Genomic DNA, 18,898 nt, shown 5'->3' on the forward strand with positions numbered 1-18,898 from the left:
TGTGTATATATATATATATGTGTATATATATGTGTGTATATGTATGTATGTGTGTGTGTAAGTGTTTTGGYACAAAATTTGTATTCAAAATCTTATTTCTAATTTCGCTCACATTATACGATAAAATTTGTTGTTGTTTTATTTGATACTATTGTTGTTGTAGTATTTGATTAATAAATTATGTGAGACAACAAATATGTACGACAGAGTACAGTATATATCAACACAAGAATAATTTTTTTCACAGACGACCAACTTTTTCAAGATATGTGTTTACGGCTAACTTCATAACCCACACACACACTAGTGATGTGTGTCTAAAATATAAACTAATAGCTATTGAATACTTATATAGATATATGAAGCCTAAAACAATGTGACCTAAAGTTATGTCTATAAGTTTTAACAACATTTGAAATATTAAATGTGTTTACTATAATATACATTATATAAAGTATATACTATAATATTAAATATTATACTAAACTAATTCTAGCAGCATATATATATATATTTATATAACAATATTGATTATATCAATTTATATTTATACAGTGAAATACACGTTATGTTTGATGTTTATTAGACACATATTGTTTTGATGGCTTTTGGATGGTTATATGACAAACTCATATTAATGTAAAAGTGTGTATAAAAAATAAATTGATACTGAATATTCTGTATGTATGAAGTATATGTAATAGTCTATAGACAACCTATTGTCTAACTGTCAAGTTTTATGAATGTTATGTGTCTATTAAAACACAAGTTATTTGTAAAACACTGTATATTTTTATATATAAATAGATTACATGATTGCACAATAAGAAAAATCTTTATTTGATTATAATAGACATTTTTTATATTCATTTAAATTAATTAACAAACAAACATCTATTGTAATTTATACAGTATATAGTTGTTTATAAAAACTATCAATAGATTTACTGATACAGAAAAATAGTATAATAGTAAATAATACAATAAAAATAATCTTTTATTAACATTGAACTTAGTAATAAACTTTTGTTATTTGCTGTAAAATTTAATGTAAATTATTATAATTAATAAATTTAATAAATAAATTAAAATAAAAATAATCATAAAAAATCTAATTGCTATATAAAGTTTACTTAGTTTAATAAACATATATATTTAAGAATAAAACTAAAAATATATTATGTAATTTAAGAAATGTTAAATAAATATACGAAATAAAACAAAATAATAGATTGTAAAATACTTGTAAATTATCAAAACGGATTTATTTCAAAACATAATAAAATTGTTTTTAAAAATATTTTACAAAATTTTCATAACTTTATATCTATGTGTGTTTATTAGCTTACAAACAAAAAAAAATATTATGCATCATTATATAATTTACAATGACATTAACTTGCATTTTGCACATGAAAAAAATGCCATGAATAAAGCAGCTAGGATATAAAACAAAAAAATCACTTTAAAAAATCATACGTATAAAATATATATGACACGTTTCTATTGAAATTTTCAAATGACCATTCAAATTATGATACAAACACACACACACACACACACACACACACACACACACACACACACACACACACACACACACACACACACACACACACACATGTATACATGTAAAAAAATACAATACATACTTATATACAGTGTATAATACTGTACATACCCTACATATCCTATATATTCTATAGTACATAAAAATCAGAGTTGCAATCTGGGGGTAAGCAAGGGGTAAGATCGACTTACCACACAGAGCAAGATTTTGGAGGTTTTAACCCCTAGACTTAATCAGAAATTAAAAATATTATGACTTAAAAACAATGAAAACCTGACCCTTAACCCTAAAATTTCTCTCTAATATTTATTAATTAACTAGTATTATGTTTTTACAGCTTTGTAATATTATTATCAGTTGAGATCCCCCTTAGACCAAAAAAACATTGCGCAACCCTGCTAAAAATAATATCAAAACATTTATGATATTTTTATTGTTGACTACAAATGTTATTGCATCTCATCAATCATTGTATTACATGTTAAAAGTTTTCTCACAAAAAAACACATCTAATATCAACTCTAATCACAACAACTTTTTGACACATTTGTGAATAAAAAAATTGTCGCCACTTTTTTTTGTTAACCTAAAAAAATTTATTTATAATATAAATATAATTACTGATTTGTATGTAAATTTTTGTTGTATTGATTAATATTGAAAATATAGTACAGTATTATAATTTCTCAGCAATATTTCAAGTGATTCACATAAACAAAAATGTAACTTAAGATACATTTTGATGTATTTTGCAATATTAGTAAAATTATTGCTGATATTGTATCTATGATTATGAGATAAAACATAACTAAAGGTTTTATACTAATATTATTATTGTCAATCTAATTTAATTATAAGCCACTAATTAAACATATAATATTCACAAATATTATATATATGAAAAACACAATGACAGCTATTTTGATTGTGTAATATATTTAAAAAAACATATTTAATATTTTATGCAAATATCATTCACTGTTTTTGCAATAGAGAATAAAATGTCTAATTAGTAACTTATGATCGATAAGATTATCACTAATAATATCAGCAAAAAAAAACTTTCATTTTCACATATATTTTTAAATTAACTTATAAATAAATAATAACTACTATTATACTGTAAACATCATACATTGTGTACAGTGATTATACTGTAAGATCAATGATATGCAAATTGAATTAAACTTTTAAATATTTTAATTAAATTTAAGCTAAAAATTAAGTTTAAATGTATACCAGATTTTACACAATGAAATGCTAATAAATAAATTATTATAATTTAATAAGAAGTTTATCAATAATTTAATAAAAATATACTCATAAGCTTTAATCAGTAAATTCTATATATAATACATATTAATATTATGTATTATTTATATTAATCCAATAATCCATTTTAATTTTAAATGTTTTAATTAAATGTTTTCCTAATAATTACATAAAACTATAATATTTAAAGCTAACTCAATAATATAAATTAGATTTATAGTTTAAATAATTTAGAAATTTGTTAAATTTTATAAAATTAAAATATTTTATTTATTTTAAATAATAATATGATGACTTATTTTGCATTAACAGAAACAAATGTAGAAATAATTTTAAAATAAAATTTGTTATATTTAGTATACTTTACAAAATACGACATTATTATACTGTAGTTATGTTTTGGAAACCAAAAAAAAATAGTAAATCTTATCAAAATATACTGCAAATACTTACAGGTGCTAAGTCTCACTCAGGTATTAAAAAACTGACACTTTATACATCCAATTATTTTTTGTCACATAAAATAATAATAAAATATACTTGAAAGACACGTTTAGTGGACAATCACTTAGTTTTAAACATAGATACTATGAAATACTGTTTAGATATGCAACGAAAAATTTATAGACAACTAAACTAGATATTTGCTAATATTATATAAAAATATGGTTTTTATTTATCTGAAGAAAACAAAAAATTATTATAAATATTTATATAATTTACTGTTACAATAAATCTTATATTAACTATTACATTCAATAAAGTAATATATAATTATTAATAATATATATTTAATATTTAAAATTATTTCAATGTAATTTAATTCATTATTTACAAAAATACAAAAAAAATTAATAGAACTAAATATATTTAGTAAACAAATAGTGGTTCATTTTATTTGTCTACCACTTTACCAATATATACATTTAAGGGACAATAATTTTATTGATAATATAAATTTTATTTTTTGAAAAAAATATTTATATATATATATTGATTTTCAATGTAAACAAAAATGCATTATATCTATAAGTTGCAAAAAAATTATTATTATAAATAAATAATAACTAAGCCTATAGTGTTTTATATTTAAAACACACACTCACTCACTCACACACACACACACACTAATACTGTTGTACATATATATATAGTACATATAGACGTACAGTACATACAAATCTCAAAGTTAAAATAAAAAATAATAATTTTAAATATTAAATAAAATACTGTACAAAATAAAAATTAGATCTTATTTTATTTTTTATGTTATGTATATATTATTTATTATATTACTTTCTCTACTATTATACACAAATAATTGATTGTTTTTAATCTGTATTCTAAAAATTATAAATTAACTTTTGCTTTATTGTTATAATTTATAACTTATAAAATACAAATAAATATATTGTATATAAACTTTGTATATCAATGAAAATAAACTGTTTTCAAGAATCTTTATATTAAACTATGGCTGTGACTCTATAATATAGAATATATATGCAATATATAGAATAATAATAGACTAATAATAAATTTACATTAGATTTTATACATATTATATCTTGAATATTATATATATTTTCTATATAGTGGAGTATCCGCGCAGATACTTGACTATGAATTCATTCCCATTGAGATGTTATTGAATACATTGGTAGTGTATGTAGTAGTTGTAGGCAACTACTGGTGCTCTCTTATATAATGCACCGATGGATGCAATGGACTTAGAAAACAGTAAATCCTTGTCTGTATCTCTCTCTTTCAAATCATAACATACCAGTGCTGTGTAAGAGAGTGAGTGTATGAGTGAGTCTCAAATGTCACACTATATAAAACAAAACAAAAATATTGTATAAACTTTAAATACATACTTATTATAATAATAACAAAAATAATAAAAACTTCATTTATAATATAATTGTTATTACACTATATATAATATATATTAAAAAAATATTTTAAAACTTTTATAAAGAATTGATGTTATATGATATATACTATATATATAAATACAGTATTTTTTGTCAATCATAATCAATGTCATGAACTGTAAGTTAAATACAATGACAATGTTTTATATTTATTTTTTGTTTATTTTAAAAATCAATCGCACAATAATAACTTTGCGGTTATAATAAAAAATTTGATGCGAAAAAAACGGTGATATTTATAATATAAGAATTACAAAATTACAGAATATTCTTGAATTAGTTTGTTTTACAAAAAAATTAATAAAACAAATTATGGATTTCATCGGCAGCGGTGGTAATTCAAGCAATATTACTGAATCAGACAGTAATAAGACAATGTTAGTCGGCTCACGTAACATAACCTACCGAAATCGTAATCATACGGTTCAAGTGGCGACATTAGGCGATATGGAAGCTATTCCCGAACCATATCAATCATGTTTGACGGGTCTATATATCGGCACAGCAGTGGTGGCTATAGTGGCCAACGTGTTGGCGTTGACCATATTGATTACGAAAAAGCGGTCATCGGCCGATTTGCGTAAATATTTGATAAATTTGGCCATTTCCGATATGTCAATGGCCGCATTTTCATTGCCATTTGCCTATTCCGATATGATGTACGGCTACTGGCAGTTCCCACTCTTTTGGTGTCCGATATCCCATTTCATAAGCACCTGTTCAGTGTGTGTCTCCATATTTACATTGACCGGCATTGGTATCGAAAGGTATGGATACTTAATATATAATATATAATATTTTTTTTTATTATTAAAAACGTTATACTGTAGTCTATATATTTATAACTGATATCATAAATTCCTAACAAAATGTTTGTATCAAATAATTTATTATTTATATTTATTGATTATGTATTTTTAGAATATATTTAATCTTCAAAATAAAATTGCTATAAAAATTTATGTTTTAAAAAAGTTTTTATATTTTCTATATTTTTTTATTATTAAATTATGTTTTTATTTAATTTATAAAGTTATTACTTAAACTTTTATTACTAGTCTATAAACATTTTACAGTAAAATTTTAATGATTAACATTATTAATTTTGGTATAATTTTGTAATTGATAAATACAAATTATAATCAATTTAATCTGGCCAAACAAACAATTAACTTTTATGTTTATAATTTGCATTAAATTTTAATATAATTAAATTGTATAATTAATACTAGTTTACTAACTAAAACATAAACAGGCAAATTAATTTAAAAGTTTTGAACTTGTTATTTAAATGATAAATATATTAATAATTTTGAAATGTTTTATCAATAATTTTTTATATACAATATTTTTCGGTAGGGTTGTAATAAAAACAGAATTTATTAGCATAAATATTTTTTTTAAGAATTAGGATTTTACATTTTTTATCAGTGTTAAAAACTACTATATATTAAATTTATATTTACTATTTAGGACTAATAAATTACATCAAAAATTATAGTGTATTGTAACATTTAAAACATTATTTAAAAAATAATTAAAAATAAAATTAATTAATTTCATGTTATTCATAAGTTTGAAATTTTATTAACCGATAAATCTCAAACTTGAAAATTTTGAAATAAATAAAATAAAAAATATTTTATATACTCAATAAAATTATGTGTTTGGGAACTCTATGATAATTTTTATGTTTTCTCAAATTGTTTATTTAGTAATACTAAATCTTTGATTGTATTAAATGTAAAGGAAATCAATGCTTTTTATTACAGTATTATTTTTTTTATCAACAATACGATTACCATATCTTTTGTTTAACATTTAATGAAATATTATTTGAACTTACTTTTCATTTTAATAGTTTTGGTAAATTTCCATTTTAATTTATTTATTAATTAAAATATTTTTATTTTAATATGTAAAATTTATTGATAAAATTTAAAATTCAAGTATAAATATTAATACTACAGTATATCTTTACAACTAATTTTTAAAAATATACTTAAAACTATAGTTATATTAAAATTATATTATATATCACTTGTTTGTTGCAATTTTTTATTTAATATTTAACTATAAAATTGTGATTTTATTTTTAAACCCGTTATCATTAAAATCATTTATTATATTTAAATAATGTATTATCAATGGGGATACAAATCCTATTATCTACAAAAAAAAATTATTCTGTAAAATATGATTTTTTTCTGAATTGATTTTAAATTAGTTAATTTAAATACAAGTTTGAATCACACAGAATACTTAAATCTTATAAATAATAAGCAATAAAACTTTATTTAACATAAGATTTAAATTTTTTGAATGCATTTTTTTTATTTTTTAGACAAAAAAATAGCATTTTATATATTTAATACAATATAAGTGATAGACACATACTCACACACATAAATAAATAATTGAATTTCAAATATACATATATTCAAGTGTATATTCGCGGAATACTACTGTACTGTATATATAATTCAAATTCAATTGATTTTACATTGGATTTATAGTGTCAGAAATGTAAACATAAATGTTTTATTTTAAATATTGAATGAAATATACATTTTATAAAATGTTTTTAGAGTTTAAAAAAATAAAAAAGACTATCTCTAACTGTATAATTAACTAAAATTGTTTTTTATTTTATTTTCTATCTAAAAACAATTTATTACATTTAAAGATTATAAATATTATAATTTTTTAAATCTTATAAACATACAACAGAAATAAAAATAATTTTAATTATAACTAATTTATATAAATTAACAATTTGAAATATCAAAATTTAATAACAATAATAATATTTGTATGAATATAATTTATATATAGCAATAAATAATTAAAAACTAATCATTATTTAACAAGAATTAATAATTAAAATAAATAAATATCTATCATTATGCTATATATAAATTATATTCATACAAATATTATTATTGTTATTAAATTTTGTTAATTAATTAATTTTAGCATTGACTTATATATATATATATTTATAATTTTTTGAACATTTAGATTTGTAATGAATTATCAAATTTTTGTGTACAAACTTCTAATGATTTAAAACATTTAAAAAGTAAATTAGATTAAATCAACATATAATATATTATTTATTGTAATTTTAGTGATTAACAATGACATTTGCATACAATTTTAATTTACACCTACATATTTAAATTTTATTAAATTGTACTAATATTGATAATAGAAATTAAAAATTTTCTTATTGTTAATTTTTTTATCAAAAAAAATTTACTTTTATTTACTGTATATTTGATCTTTATATGAGAATAAATTATATTTTAAACAATCAAATTGAAATTTGTTTATTTAAATAAAAATAATAATTTTAATATCTTAGATGTGATTTATAAATATTATTTATTATAAAAATAAGTATTTTCTTAGATTATATATATTCATAAATAAGACAAAACTAATTTATATATTGTTTATGTTCTCATAAAACATAAATATTTATTATTGATATATAAAACATATATTTATAAAGAGTCTCGAATGACATAATTAACATTAAGAATCCATAATTCATTCATACAATGAATTATATTATACTATAATACTGTGCATAACATATGATTAGCTATTAGATTATACAGTAATATGATATAATATGGGATATTAACATCAATTGAGACTATTTATGATATACAAAAAAATACAAAACAGATATCAACAATATTGTTTTAGATATAATTTATTGAAAATATCATACATACAATTTTATGTTGTAATTATACTAGATAATATTTTAGTACACTTGTTACAAATAATTATATAGATTATATTTGTGGTGTACTATATTATATAAATAAATATGATTATTTAATTTATTAACATATAATTATTACTATTAATATGATTAATATTGGCATTTAATAATATTATTTATAGTATTATTATTATATTATTGAATATTTTAGTGATTTCATAAATATTAAATTTTAACTGATGACTCTTATAATAATAAAATTTATTATATATGTATAAATAAAAGATTATTTTGTTGTTGAAACGCTAAATTATTATAATCAATATTAACTGATAATAATAGTTATTACAGATAAATACAGTAAATATAGTTTTGAAGCAAACTTTTCATTTAAAATATATAAAATATTTAATAATTTTAAATAGTAAACACAAATACCACACATTTTTGTTATTAAAATTGTTATTCAAGTTTAGTTATTTATTATATTATTGTTGATGTTTGTTACTATCTTTATTGTATAAAAATATTTAAATAGAAATTACAGAATTATAAAAAATAATAAAACTCTAAATTCTATAAACAATAAATAAAATAAATTTAATTAAACAAACAATTAATGTTATTGTAATTTAATTAATAATAAAATTTAAAAAAAATATTTTTATTAACAGTATCCATATAAATCAACAAATAAAATCTATATATTATATACTAATATTAAAAATAATTAATAATAAAATTTTAATAGATATGTTACAATGTTATCAATATACTATTTTATGATTTAAAAATTACTAGTAGCAATTAGTTAATCAATTGTACTTGCTTATTTAAGAGAATTTTACTTTTATTAAGGTTCACTCAATAATTTATTTTTTTGTGTTTAGTTAATATTTTAAACTAAATAAAAATTTCTATAAAAATTATTATTGTTTTAAAAGTTTAAATTTGTTATTAAAACTATTAAAAAATTGTGTCACATTAAATATATTATTATTATCAAATTAAAACAAAAAAAATACTTAAATATATTCTAATATTTTTATATATATTAAATGAATTTGTCGTTATTGACAAAATATTTATAATTAACGTTAAATAATGTAATATAAATGAAAATATGCTTATTTTGTGTGGATATTTTATCAAATAATTTTTATGAATTGAAATCAATTTTCAATTAACATATGTATACATAGTTATGAAATATTAGATATTTTACATATTATCTAGAAATAGATTTTTCAGAATATGTAAAATTTTGTAACTTGATATATAAATATAAATAAATAAATTATTTTTTTCAACATAAATGTTAATTTTATGATTTGAAAATTTTATTCAAAAACTTTTTTTTTAATATAGATATTAAAGTTATAGATTTATATAAACGTGAAATTTTATATATTTCAAAAGTTTTCAATTTTGAAATTTTAAAATAAAATCCAGTCTTAAATGTAAATTGTTATACAATTTTCGTTGTATAACAAAATTGTATAAACAATTGAATAAATCTATCAAAATGTATTTTTCATAATTTAATTACATTTATTTTCTATAGCAGTATAAGTATAATGTAATAATGATATAAAAAACATAAAATAAGACATTAAAATTATTACAAATACATTTACAAAATAATACAATATATAACTCAATAAAATTTATTGTTTATATATCACCCAATATTTTTCTTGTAAACTGGGATTTACATATAATATTTTATATTAGTTTTATACACTAAAATAATTTCCTATATCAATAACACATTCATAAATTTAGTTGTTATTATCTATTGAATGATAAATGTACATTTCTATTATAATAAATACAAAAGTTTTGTACTCAATTTTTATTACTCAATATTTTTTATATAAAGTAAAACAACAGCATTAGATTAACTGAAAATGTTTTCAATAATATAACTAAAATCAAATATTAATGAAATGAAACTTTTTTTTCTGGTAAACAACCTTTTTCTATAAACAAATTTAATAAAATAAAAATAAAATACTAGCTATCAATTTGAAATAAAAACTATAATAATTTTATACTTTCTAACTTATGCTTTAAAAGTCAATGTTTTTTATGATAAAAGCTACTTTAAAATTATATAAAAAAGTTTATAAAATTAAATAAAATAGAAATGTAATTATTGTTTGGAATCTAAATATAAAATTTTTATAAAATATATGTATATAATACAATAGATATACAAACAAAATATTTACAATTATTCATGCATATTTAGATTATAGTAAAAATATTTTTAATAATAAGTTTAAATTATTTTGCTTGGTTTAATTTTATATCAATACAATTAACTTATATTTAGGTGCTTAATATTTTGCTTAGATATTAATATTAAATCATAACTAGTCTGTATTTTTAAAATTACTGAAATACAAATTGAATAAACAAAATTCAAATTCAATGCTATTATTATTATTATTATTAAAATACTGTAATAATTTACTAGTATCATAGTATCAGTAGTACTAGTAGTTGACTAAAAATCAATAGTATGTTAATAATTTGCATTTTATCAAAATAATATTAAAACTATAACTCATAAAATCTTAAAGTTCTCCTTAAAAAAGTTCTTTTATCGATTATTTTTTACTTTTAAAAATAAATGTTGAAATATATTTTTAACATTATTATTATTATAGTTATCATTGATCATACAAAATAATTGTTTGAATATATATATATATATATATATATATATATATATATATATATATATGAAATTAGATAAATCATAAAATTATTAATTATATATATTTTAAAAGTTTGAATCTTATTAAATATACTACAATATAACAATATAAATGTATTAGTTTTTAGGCATAAATGTTCATTAAAAACAAAGAATATATCATTTAGTTTTTATTTAAAATATTGTAGAAATTGCCTAAAAAATATTAGATATAAATTTTAAAAATAGAACAACTTTTGACAATAAAATAAAATTTATTTTCAAGTTTTAATTAATTGTAAAATATTTATTTATAAATTGTACAGTATTTGTAATTAAAAATATTTCATTGAATAACTTCAATACACTATAGCAACAAATACAAAATTATAATAATATTAATTTATTGAATATATAAATATTTTTATTACTATTTGCATAGAATTAAATTGTTATTTAATTTTTTATTATTATTATCTGATTTTTACTACTGAGTTACAAATTAATATTATTTATTTTCATTTTAAAATATACAGTTCATTACATATGTTTAAAATGAAATTTTTATTTTTATGTGTTTATAAATTTATAAAAAATAGTTGATAAATTTATTATATCAATATATATATATATATATATATTATATGAGATTATCCAATTAACAAGTATAGTATATTTAGTATAAAGCAATTTACTAATCTACTGTATATATAAAAAAATTTCATTAAAAGTATTTATTTATTAAACTTTTTTAATGAAATTTATTATTACTTAATGGAAAAATTTAATATTTTTAATCAATGAATAATTTTTTTATTTACATTTTTACTATTTCAATACATTAATACAAATATTTATTAAAAATATAAATATTGAGATAAAATACAGAAATTTAATTAATTTTTTTGTAGAAATCTAAAATGTTTAAATTAAATTAATAAATCAGTAAATATTTATTACTTGGATTTTTACTTTATATAATCTTACAATTTGGTAATACAATACTATAAATAGGCTAACCAACTTCAAGTACTATACTTGAATTTTAAATATTAAAATATCAAAAATAAAAAATCAAGTTTTGTTTTATTATAAGTTATAGCTCATGACAATTATATGCTAAGATTTGAGTTGATATGCATAACATTTATTATTTTAAGTAATTAAAAAAAATTATTATTAAATTAAGTTAAGTCTAACTATTGAATTTTGATAATTTTTTTTAATTATTTGATATATTTACTAAATATAATGTTATTTTAATTAATAAATGTATTAATTATAAATATTATTATGAAATCAAATTTAGTATTACACATTACTACTATTATATAATATTTTATATTATAATGGGTGTCAAGTAGTATAGTTGGTTAGTCTAACTAAAAATACAAATACATTAATGTGTTAGTGATTAAGTGAAAGTTTAGTAGAGATAAACATAATGAGAGAGAGAGAGAGAGAGAGAGAGAGAGAGAGAGAGAGAGAGAGTTAATGCATGGCTGGTAAACAAAATTTGTTTCTTTTCAAAATATAAATTAAAAACAGCGACAAATTAAATTGATATCATTTACTATTTAATGTATTAAAAATACATTTACCATAATAGCAAAGCACATGATTTTACAAAAAATAAATAATAATACAAAATTCTGTACATTATATCAAATTATACTAAAAACTGTATATATCGATATAATGTATAAAATTTATTATAATATAGAAAGTATTATAGTTTGCTAATTGATTAATAACAGTAAGTGTCGTACAAATAGATTTCACTAGAAATTTGTTTTATTTTCAGCGACCAATTCATTTGATTATTGTGTTTGTGTTTACAACCCAAAGATAAGACCACATATCACATCCAATAACTAATATATAATATATATATCTTTAATGTCTTAATCACTTAGTATTAATCTTACACAAGACGTTATTATAAACTATTACTACTACTACTGTATATTTACTATACTGTATTATACTATTGATATTTATATATAAATAATATTTGTAAATCTATGAGCTATAAAATAACTAATGATAATAAATAGTCCATTAAATTTTAATTCCTCAGTTAAAAAACAAAATTATTTTTATAATCAGTTTGGAAAAAAATCTGATATATAAACAATCAACATGTTTATGTTTGTACATATTAATAGATAATTATCTAACTAAATATATTGTCAATATATTTTGCAATATTGCTTATTATCATTAAGGCATAAACTCAATTAGGTTATTTTTTAAATAGTAATGATAAAACAATTATATATTAGTGGTGTAAACTAATTTTGTATATAAACTTTAAATTCAAATTTGTGGATATAGTAGTTTAAATAAATTTGAAATATTTAATAAATATTTTTTTAATTATACAAAATAAATATTTAGAAAATAATAACATCAATTTAATGTAAAATATGTAATTTATAATTATTTTTCTCAAAAATAATGAATTACTTAAAATTTAACAAAATAGTACAAATATTTGAATATATTTTGGCAAAATGTTAAATGTCAAATTTATTTTTAATTAATATAAATACTAGCCAACAAATAAAATTACAAAATTTAATATCTATGTAAATTGTGTGAAATAACATTATAGAGTATTAGCTAAAAGATTATATAAAAAATTAATATAAAAAATTCATGACAGAATCTTAAACAGCGGCGGCGGCGATGGTATTAATTTCAATTTTCTGGTCAACAATACGTTAAATTTAAAAGTGACCAAGGGCAATGTTGTAGATAATTTTATACTGGATAAAATTGTAATTGGTCATTTTTATTAATTAATTGTATGATTTCCTAGATAATTGCAGTCGACTATAATTTATAAATTTTTTAAACATTTTAAATTCTGTATATTATCTGGCATATAATACAATTAATTAAAAAATGACCAATTACAATTTTAACTAGTATAAAATTATCTACAACATTGCCCTTGGTCACTTTTAAATTGAACGTATTGTTGACCAGATAATTGAAATTAATACCATCGCCGCCGCCGCCGCTGTTTAAGACTCTCTGAAAATTAATTGTGAAGTATATAAAATTTATTATACTGTAACTACATAGTAAATATACTGTACTTTATATTAATTATCTACAGTACTGTATTAATATATTTTTACTGTATAAGTAATAGTAAAATATTAAATAGCAATCATTGTATTTTTGTTAAAGTTTTTTTAATATATATATATATAAATTTCGGATATATTTTAAATATTATAATTTAAATGGTATAATAAATCAAACTGATTTATTATTTTTTTATTGTATTTGTATTTTTCAATACAATATTATAAATTATTTAAACCAATTTTATTGATTTGGACATCAACTGATCAATTACAGGGATTTAAGTCTAGACTCAAACTTGTTTTTTGGTCACTCTTGTAATTTATATAAACTATTGTAAATGATATTTTAGTTTTTGTTTGTTATAAAAACCATTTTATTAACTAAGGGTATTATTTTTATTTAGTTATTTATTTATTTCCCGACACATTGGCAAACATTAACTAAATTTCATAACAAAAATAAAATATACAGTGTATAGTATATACAGTATAAATGAAAATATAAATATAGCCATCGAAATCAATTTCCGATTAAATATATATTAGTAATAATATAAGTAAACGCATAACAATTTATATAGTATTACTTTTGTTTTATACAGTAACAGTAACTATAATACTAACTGTATTAAATCAATTATTTGAAGCCATTTAAAATTGTCTATAATGTATAAGTAGTTTTGTATAGTAGACTAATCATCTGTAAGTAATATTTAATATAATTAAAAGTTTTCCTAATTTATAACTACAATATGCTGTGTTATAAACATTTTCAATAATAACAACTTGATTACAATTATATATATATATAAAAATTCTATACTAAAGTTAACTAATATGCAATACTGTATACAATTTTATAGATAAATTGATTTATATTTATAGAAAGCGTATTTCATATTACAAACAGAGAATTGGCGATCAAATAAGTGATTAATTTAATCAAAGATTAGATGAGAAAAGTACTGTACGTTTTAATAGAAATCTTATTGAAAAATATTTCATTCAATAACAAAACTATTCAGGGTTAACAATAATATACAAAATATTAATTAATGTAATTGAATTATTTTTCAAAGTTTTTCTTCAAAAATTGTTATTTATAATATAAATCAACTTTTATTATTAATTTATAGAAATTAAATAAATAACATAGAAGATTTTAATTATACATGTTTTATATAAATATTGTATATAACAATTTATGCCAATAACTTATAATTTAATACTTTTTTAATTAAAACATCTCTAATATTATTGAGTCATTTACGAAAAAACAGTAATCTTAATAAAAAGTAATTTTTTTATGTAAATATTAAAACAAAATATTGTCAATATTTGTCGCACTATAGTATAGTATAGTAACTATACTATTGCCCCAAAGCCAAGCGTTAAATAGTTTGAATGCCAGAGAGAGAGAGAGAGAGAGAGAGAGAGAGAGAGAGAGAGAGAGAGAGAGAGAGAGAGAGAGAGAGAATATTGTTTCAAAAGTAAGATAAATTTACTGTTTTACTGTAATTAAATACATTGTATTCTAACAAATAAATAATATTTATTGTTAATCTTATTAAATATGATTAATAAAGTTTTAATTAAAAATATATAAAATATTTTAAGCATAAATTAAAATAACAAAATCATTTTTAAAGCAAGTGTTAATATTAATTTTAGCAAAATTAAAATGTTAAAACAAGAATGAAATTGTAAAATTAATTTAGTTTATAATTATTTATGAAAATATTTGTCAAAAATTGTTTTTAGTAATATAGGTACTAAATATTATTAAAATACTGTACACTACTATATTTTATTAAAAATTAATAATATATTTTGCAATCAATCAATTTTTAATTTAATATTTATATTTTTTGTATTAAACAAATTGATTACTAGAATATTTTATATGCAACTCAAAAACAATTTACATTATATATTATTTTTTTTATTAAACGTCTATTTTAAAATAATGGATTAATTTTTGTATGAAAAAATATTTTCATATTTAATACCTTTGAAAAATTAAGTGTAAATTAAAAATTATTTTTAAAAAATTCAAGATTTATTATTAAAAATATCAAAAATATTAATAGCATTAAAAATTGTTTTAAAATTAATTTTACGTTAAATATTTGCAAAACTAAAAAAGCATAAATAATTTTATTTATAAGATTTGAAATCATTTTCTAATTATATAAAAATATTGTAAATTACTGTAGTTTTTTATATTTTAATAGTAAACATTTTAGTTGTAATATTTAATAAATATATTAATATTATATTAGTTTTAATATAGTTTCAATACAATCAATATTAGTATTTTTTAATCAAAATATTTTTGAACCTTTTATACAAACTTACACTTAAAATTAATATTATTAATATTAAAATCGTATTAATTTAGGATAATTAAAAACAAAAATAATTATACGTTTACTAATATCTTGTTTGAACAGACATAAGCATATAATGTATTTTTTGTCTATTTATTTTACTAATCGCCTAATTATAGCTATGAATATGTGTGATTAGAGATGGGCAAATAGAAAGTTTCTAATAAATTTCCCTGAGAAAGTTTCTCAGTAATAAATTTCTATAGAAATTTAACTTTTTTTATACTATGGGATCCCCATATCTATAGATATTATAAAACTATAAATATATTAATGAGACATACTACTATACAGTATATATAATATTATACTATATAATGTAGATTACTGTATAATACTATTATACAAATGGGATACCTATATAAATAATTATAATTATTTAATAATAAACAGTTTTGTAAAATTTTATTCACCATTTTATTATAACATAGTTTAATATAATTAAATAAATTAATTTTTTACTTTAATTAATAATTAAAATACTAATAATAATATTTAAATATTACTTATAAAAACAATGTTAAAGATAACAAATGTCGACAAAACAAAATTAACCATGGGGATCCCATAAATAGAAATTTCTTTTAGAAACTTTCTAGAAATTTCTCTATTATTTTATAAATTTCTCTTTTTTGCCAACACTATGTGTGATATAATTATTAAGTTATTAATAATAAACAAATATACTCACACTGTTTTTATTAATAAAATTATTAACATTATATAGAATTAATCGATAAAAATAATATTTGTTTATTAACTATTCCTATATTTTTATATGGTTTTTATAAATTAAATTTGTTGTTTTTTGCATTTTTATAATTCATATAATTTAATTGTTTTTTACATAGATAGGTCGTAATAGGTTTATTTGATTGCATAAATGCAATTATAAAAAATTATTTTAATTATACATTTCTGACAGTATTATCAAAATGATTATAACAATACTTTAACGGTTATAATTAAAAACAGTTGTCATTAGATAACCACACAATTAGATTAGCTGTTCATTTAATTATATATTTTATAATTTAACTAATATTGTCTACTGCTATGACATTTTGAAACACACTATTGATTGTCATTTACTGTTTTAATGACTATATACTTAACACTTAATGTTTTTAAAAAATAAAATTATTCACTACATTAAAAAACTATTTAATGTTAAATTATATAATTAATATTATATAATTAACTATTTATTTTAACTACAATTAATATATATAAAAGTTTTAATCAAATTTTAAATTAAAAATATTTAATAAATTAAATTTATTATATTAATTTTTTCAAAAATAAACATTTAATTTTATTTATGATATATTAATGCATTCATTAATATTACTATATGTTTTTATAAATATTATCCATTGATTGTATAATAATTAAACAATTTTATATTATTTATGACATAAATTGTGTTAAATAATATAGATCACCCAAGGGTATTTATGTATAAATAAATTGTATATTATAAATCTATGTTATATAAGTTATAAATAAATAGAGTCGCAGTAAATCAACAATTTTCAATATAAACAGTATATATATATACAGATATATATATATATATTGTTAGATAACAGTACAATCATCTATATTATCATATAATCAATACTTTACAATGTATTTTAGTACTAAATATAATATTTATTTAATTTATTACTCTAACCCACACATTATGTGTATATAAAGTATTTGTGTTTATTTATGACAATTTTATTCATTATGTAAATTTTAGATGAGATAAATGAACAATTGATTTTTGTCCACATATTATAAACATATCTTAATGTTTTGTTTAAATTTAAGTTAAACTTTTTCTTTCTTTCTCTCTCTCTCTCTCTCCCTCTCTCTTAATTGAATTGTATGTATTTATTTTTAGAGATAGTTATAATTAATTAAATTATAATATGTATATAGAATAATTATTATAATGCAAGTCTTTTAAACTATATTCTTTACAGTATATAATATACAGTTTTATTAGTTTATAAAAATAATTTTTAAAAAATCATTAATAATATGATTTAATGTTTAATAATAACAATAATACATTAATAATATGTTTTAAAAATTATTTCTATTGAATGCTATTATAATAATACACATGAAAATATATTTATCAAGATATATGGCAATCGTGTATCCATTGAAATATTGTTGGTGGTGTGAATCG

At 18.0% G+C, this 18,898-nt stretch overlaps 1 protein-coding gene across 1 annotated transcript; it reads left to right on the forward strand.

Annotated features, from left to right (window-relative positions):
- Positions 1-5,091: 5,091 nt before the first annotated feature.
- LOC128958208 (tachykinin-like peptides receptor 99D) lies at positions 5,092-18,237 on the forward strand. Its single transcript, XM_054304024.1, has 3 exons — positions 5,092-5,546; positions 18,154-18,164; positions 18,227-18,237. The coding sequence occupies exons 1-3, from the start codon at positions 5,092-5,094 to the stop codon at positions 18,235-18,237; spliced, it is 477 nt and encodes a 158-aa protein (XP_054159999.1).
- The last annotated feature ends 661 nt before the right edge of the window (positions 18,238-18,898 follow it).

This window comes from Oppia nitens, unplaced genomic scaffold, assembly GCF_028296485.1.
Source record: "Oppia nitens isolate AA-2021 unplaced genomic scaffold, nextdenovo-longstitch-racon4-pilon3 scaffold3_pilon_pilon_pilon, whole genome shotgun sequence".
NCBI lineage: Eukaryota > Metazoa > Arthropoda > Arachnida > Sarcoptiformes > Oppiidae > Oppia > Oppia nitens.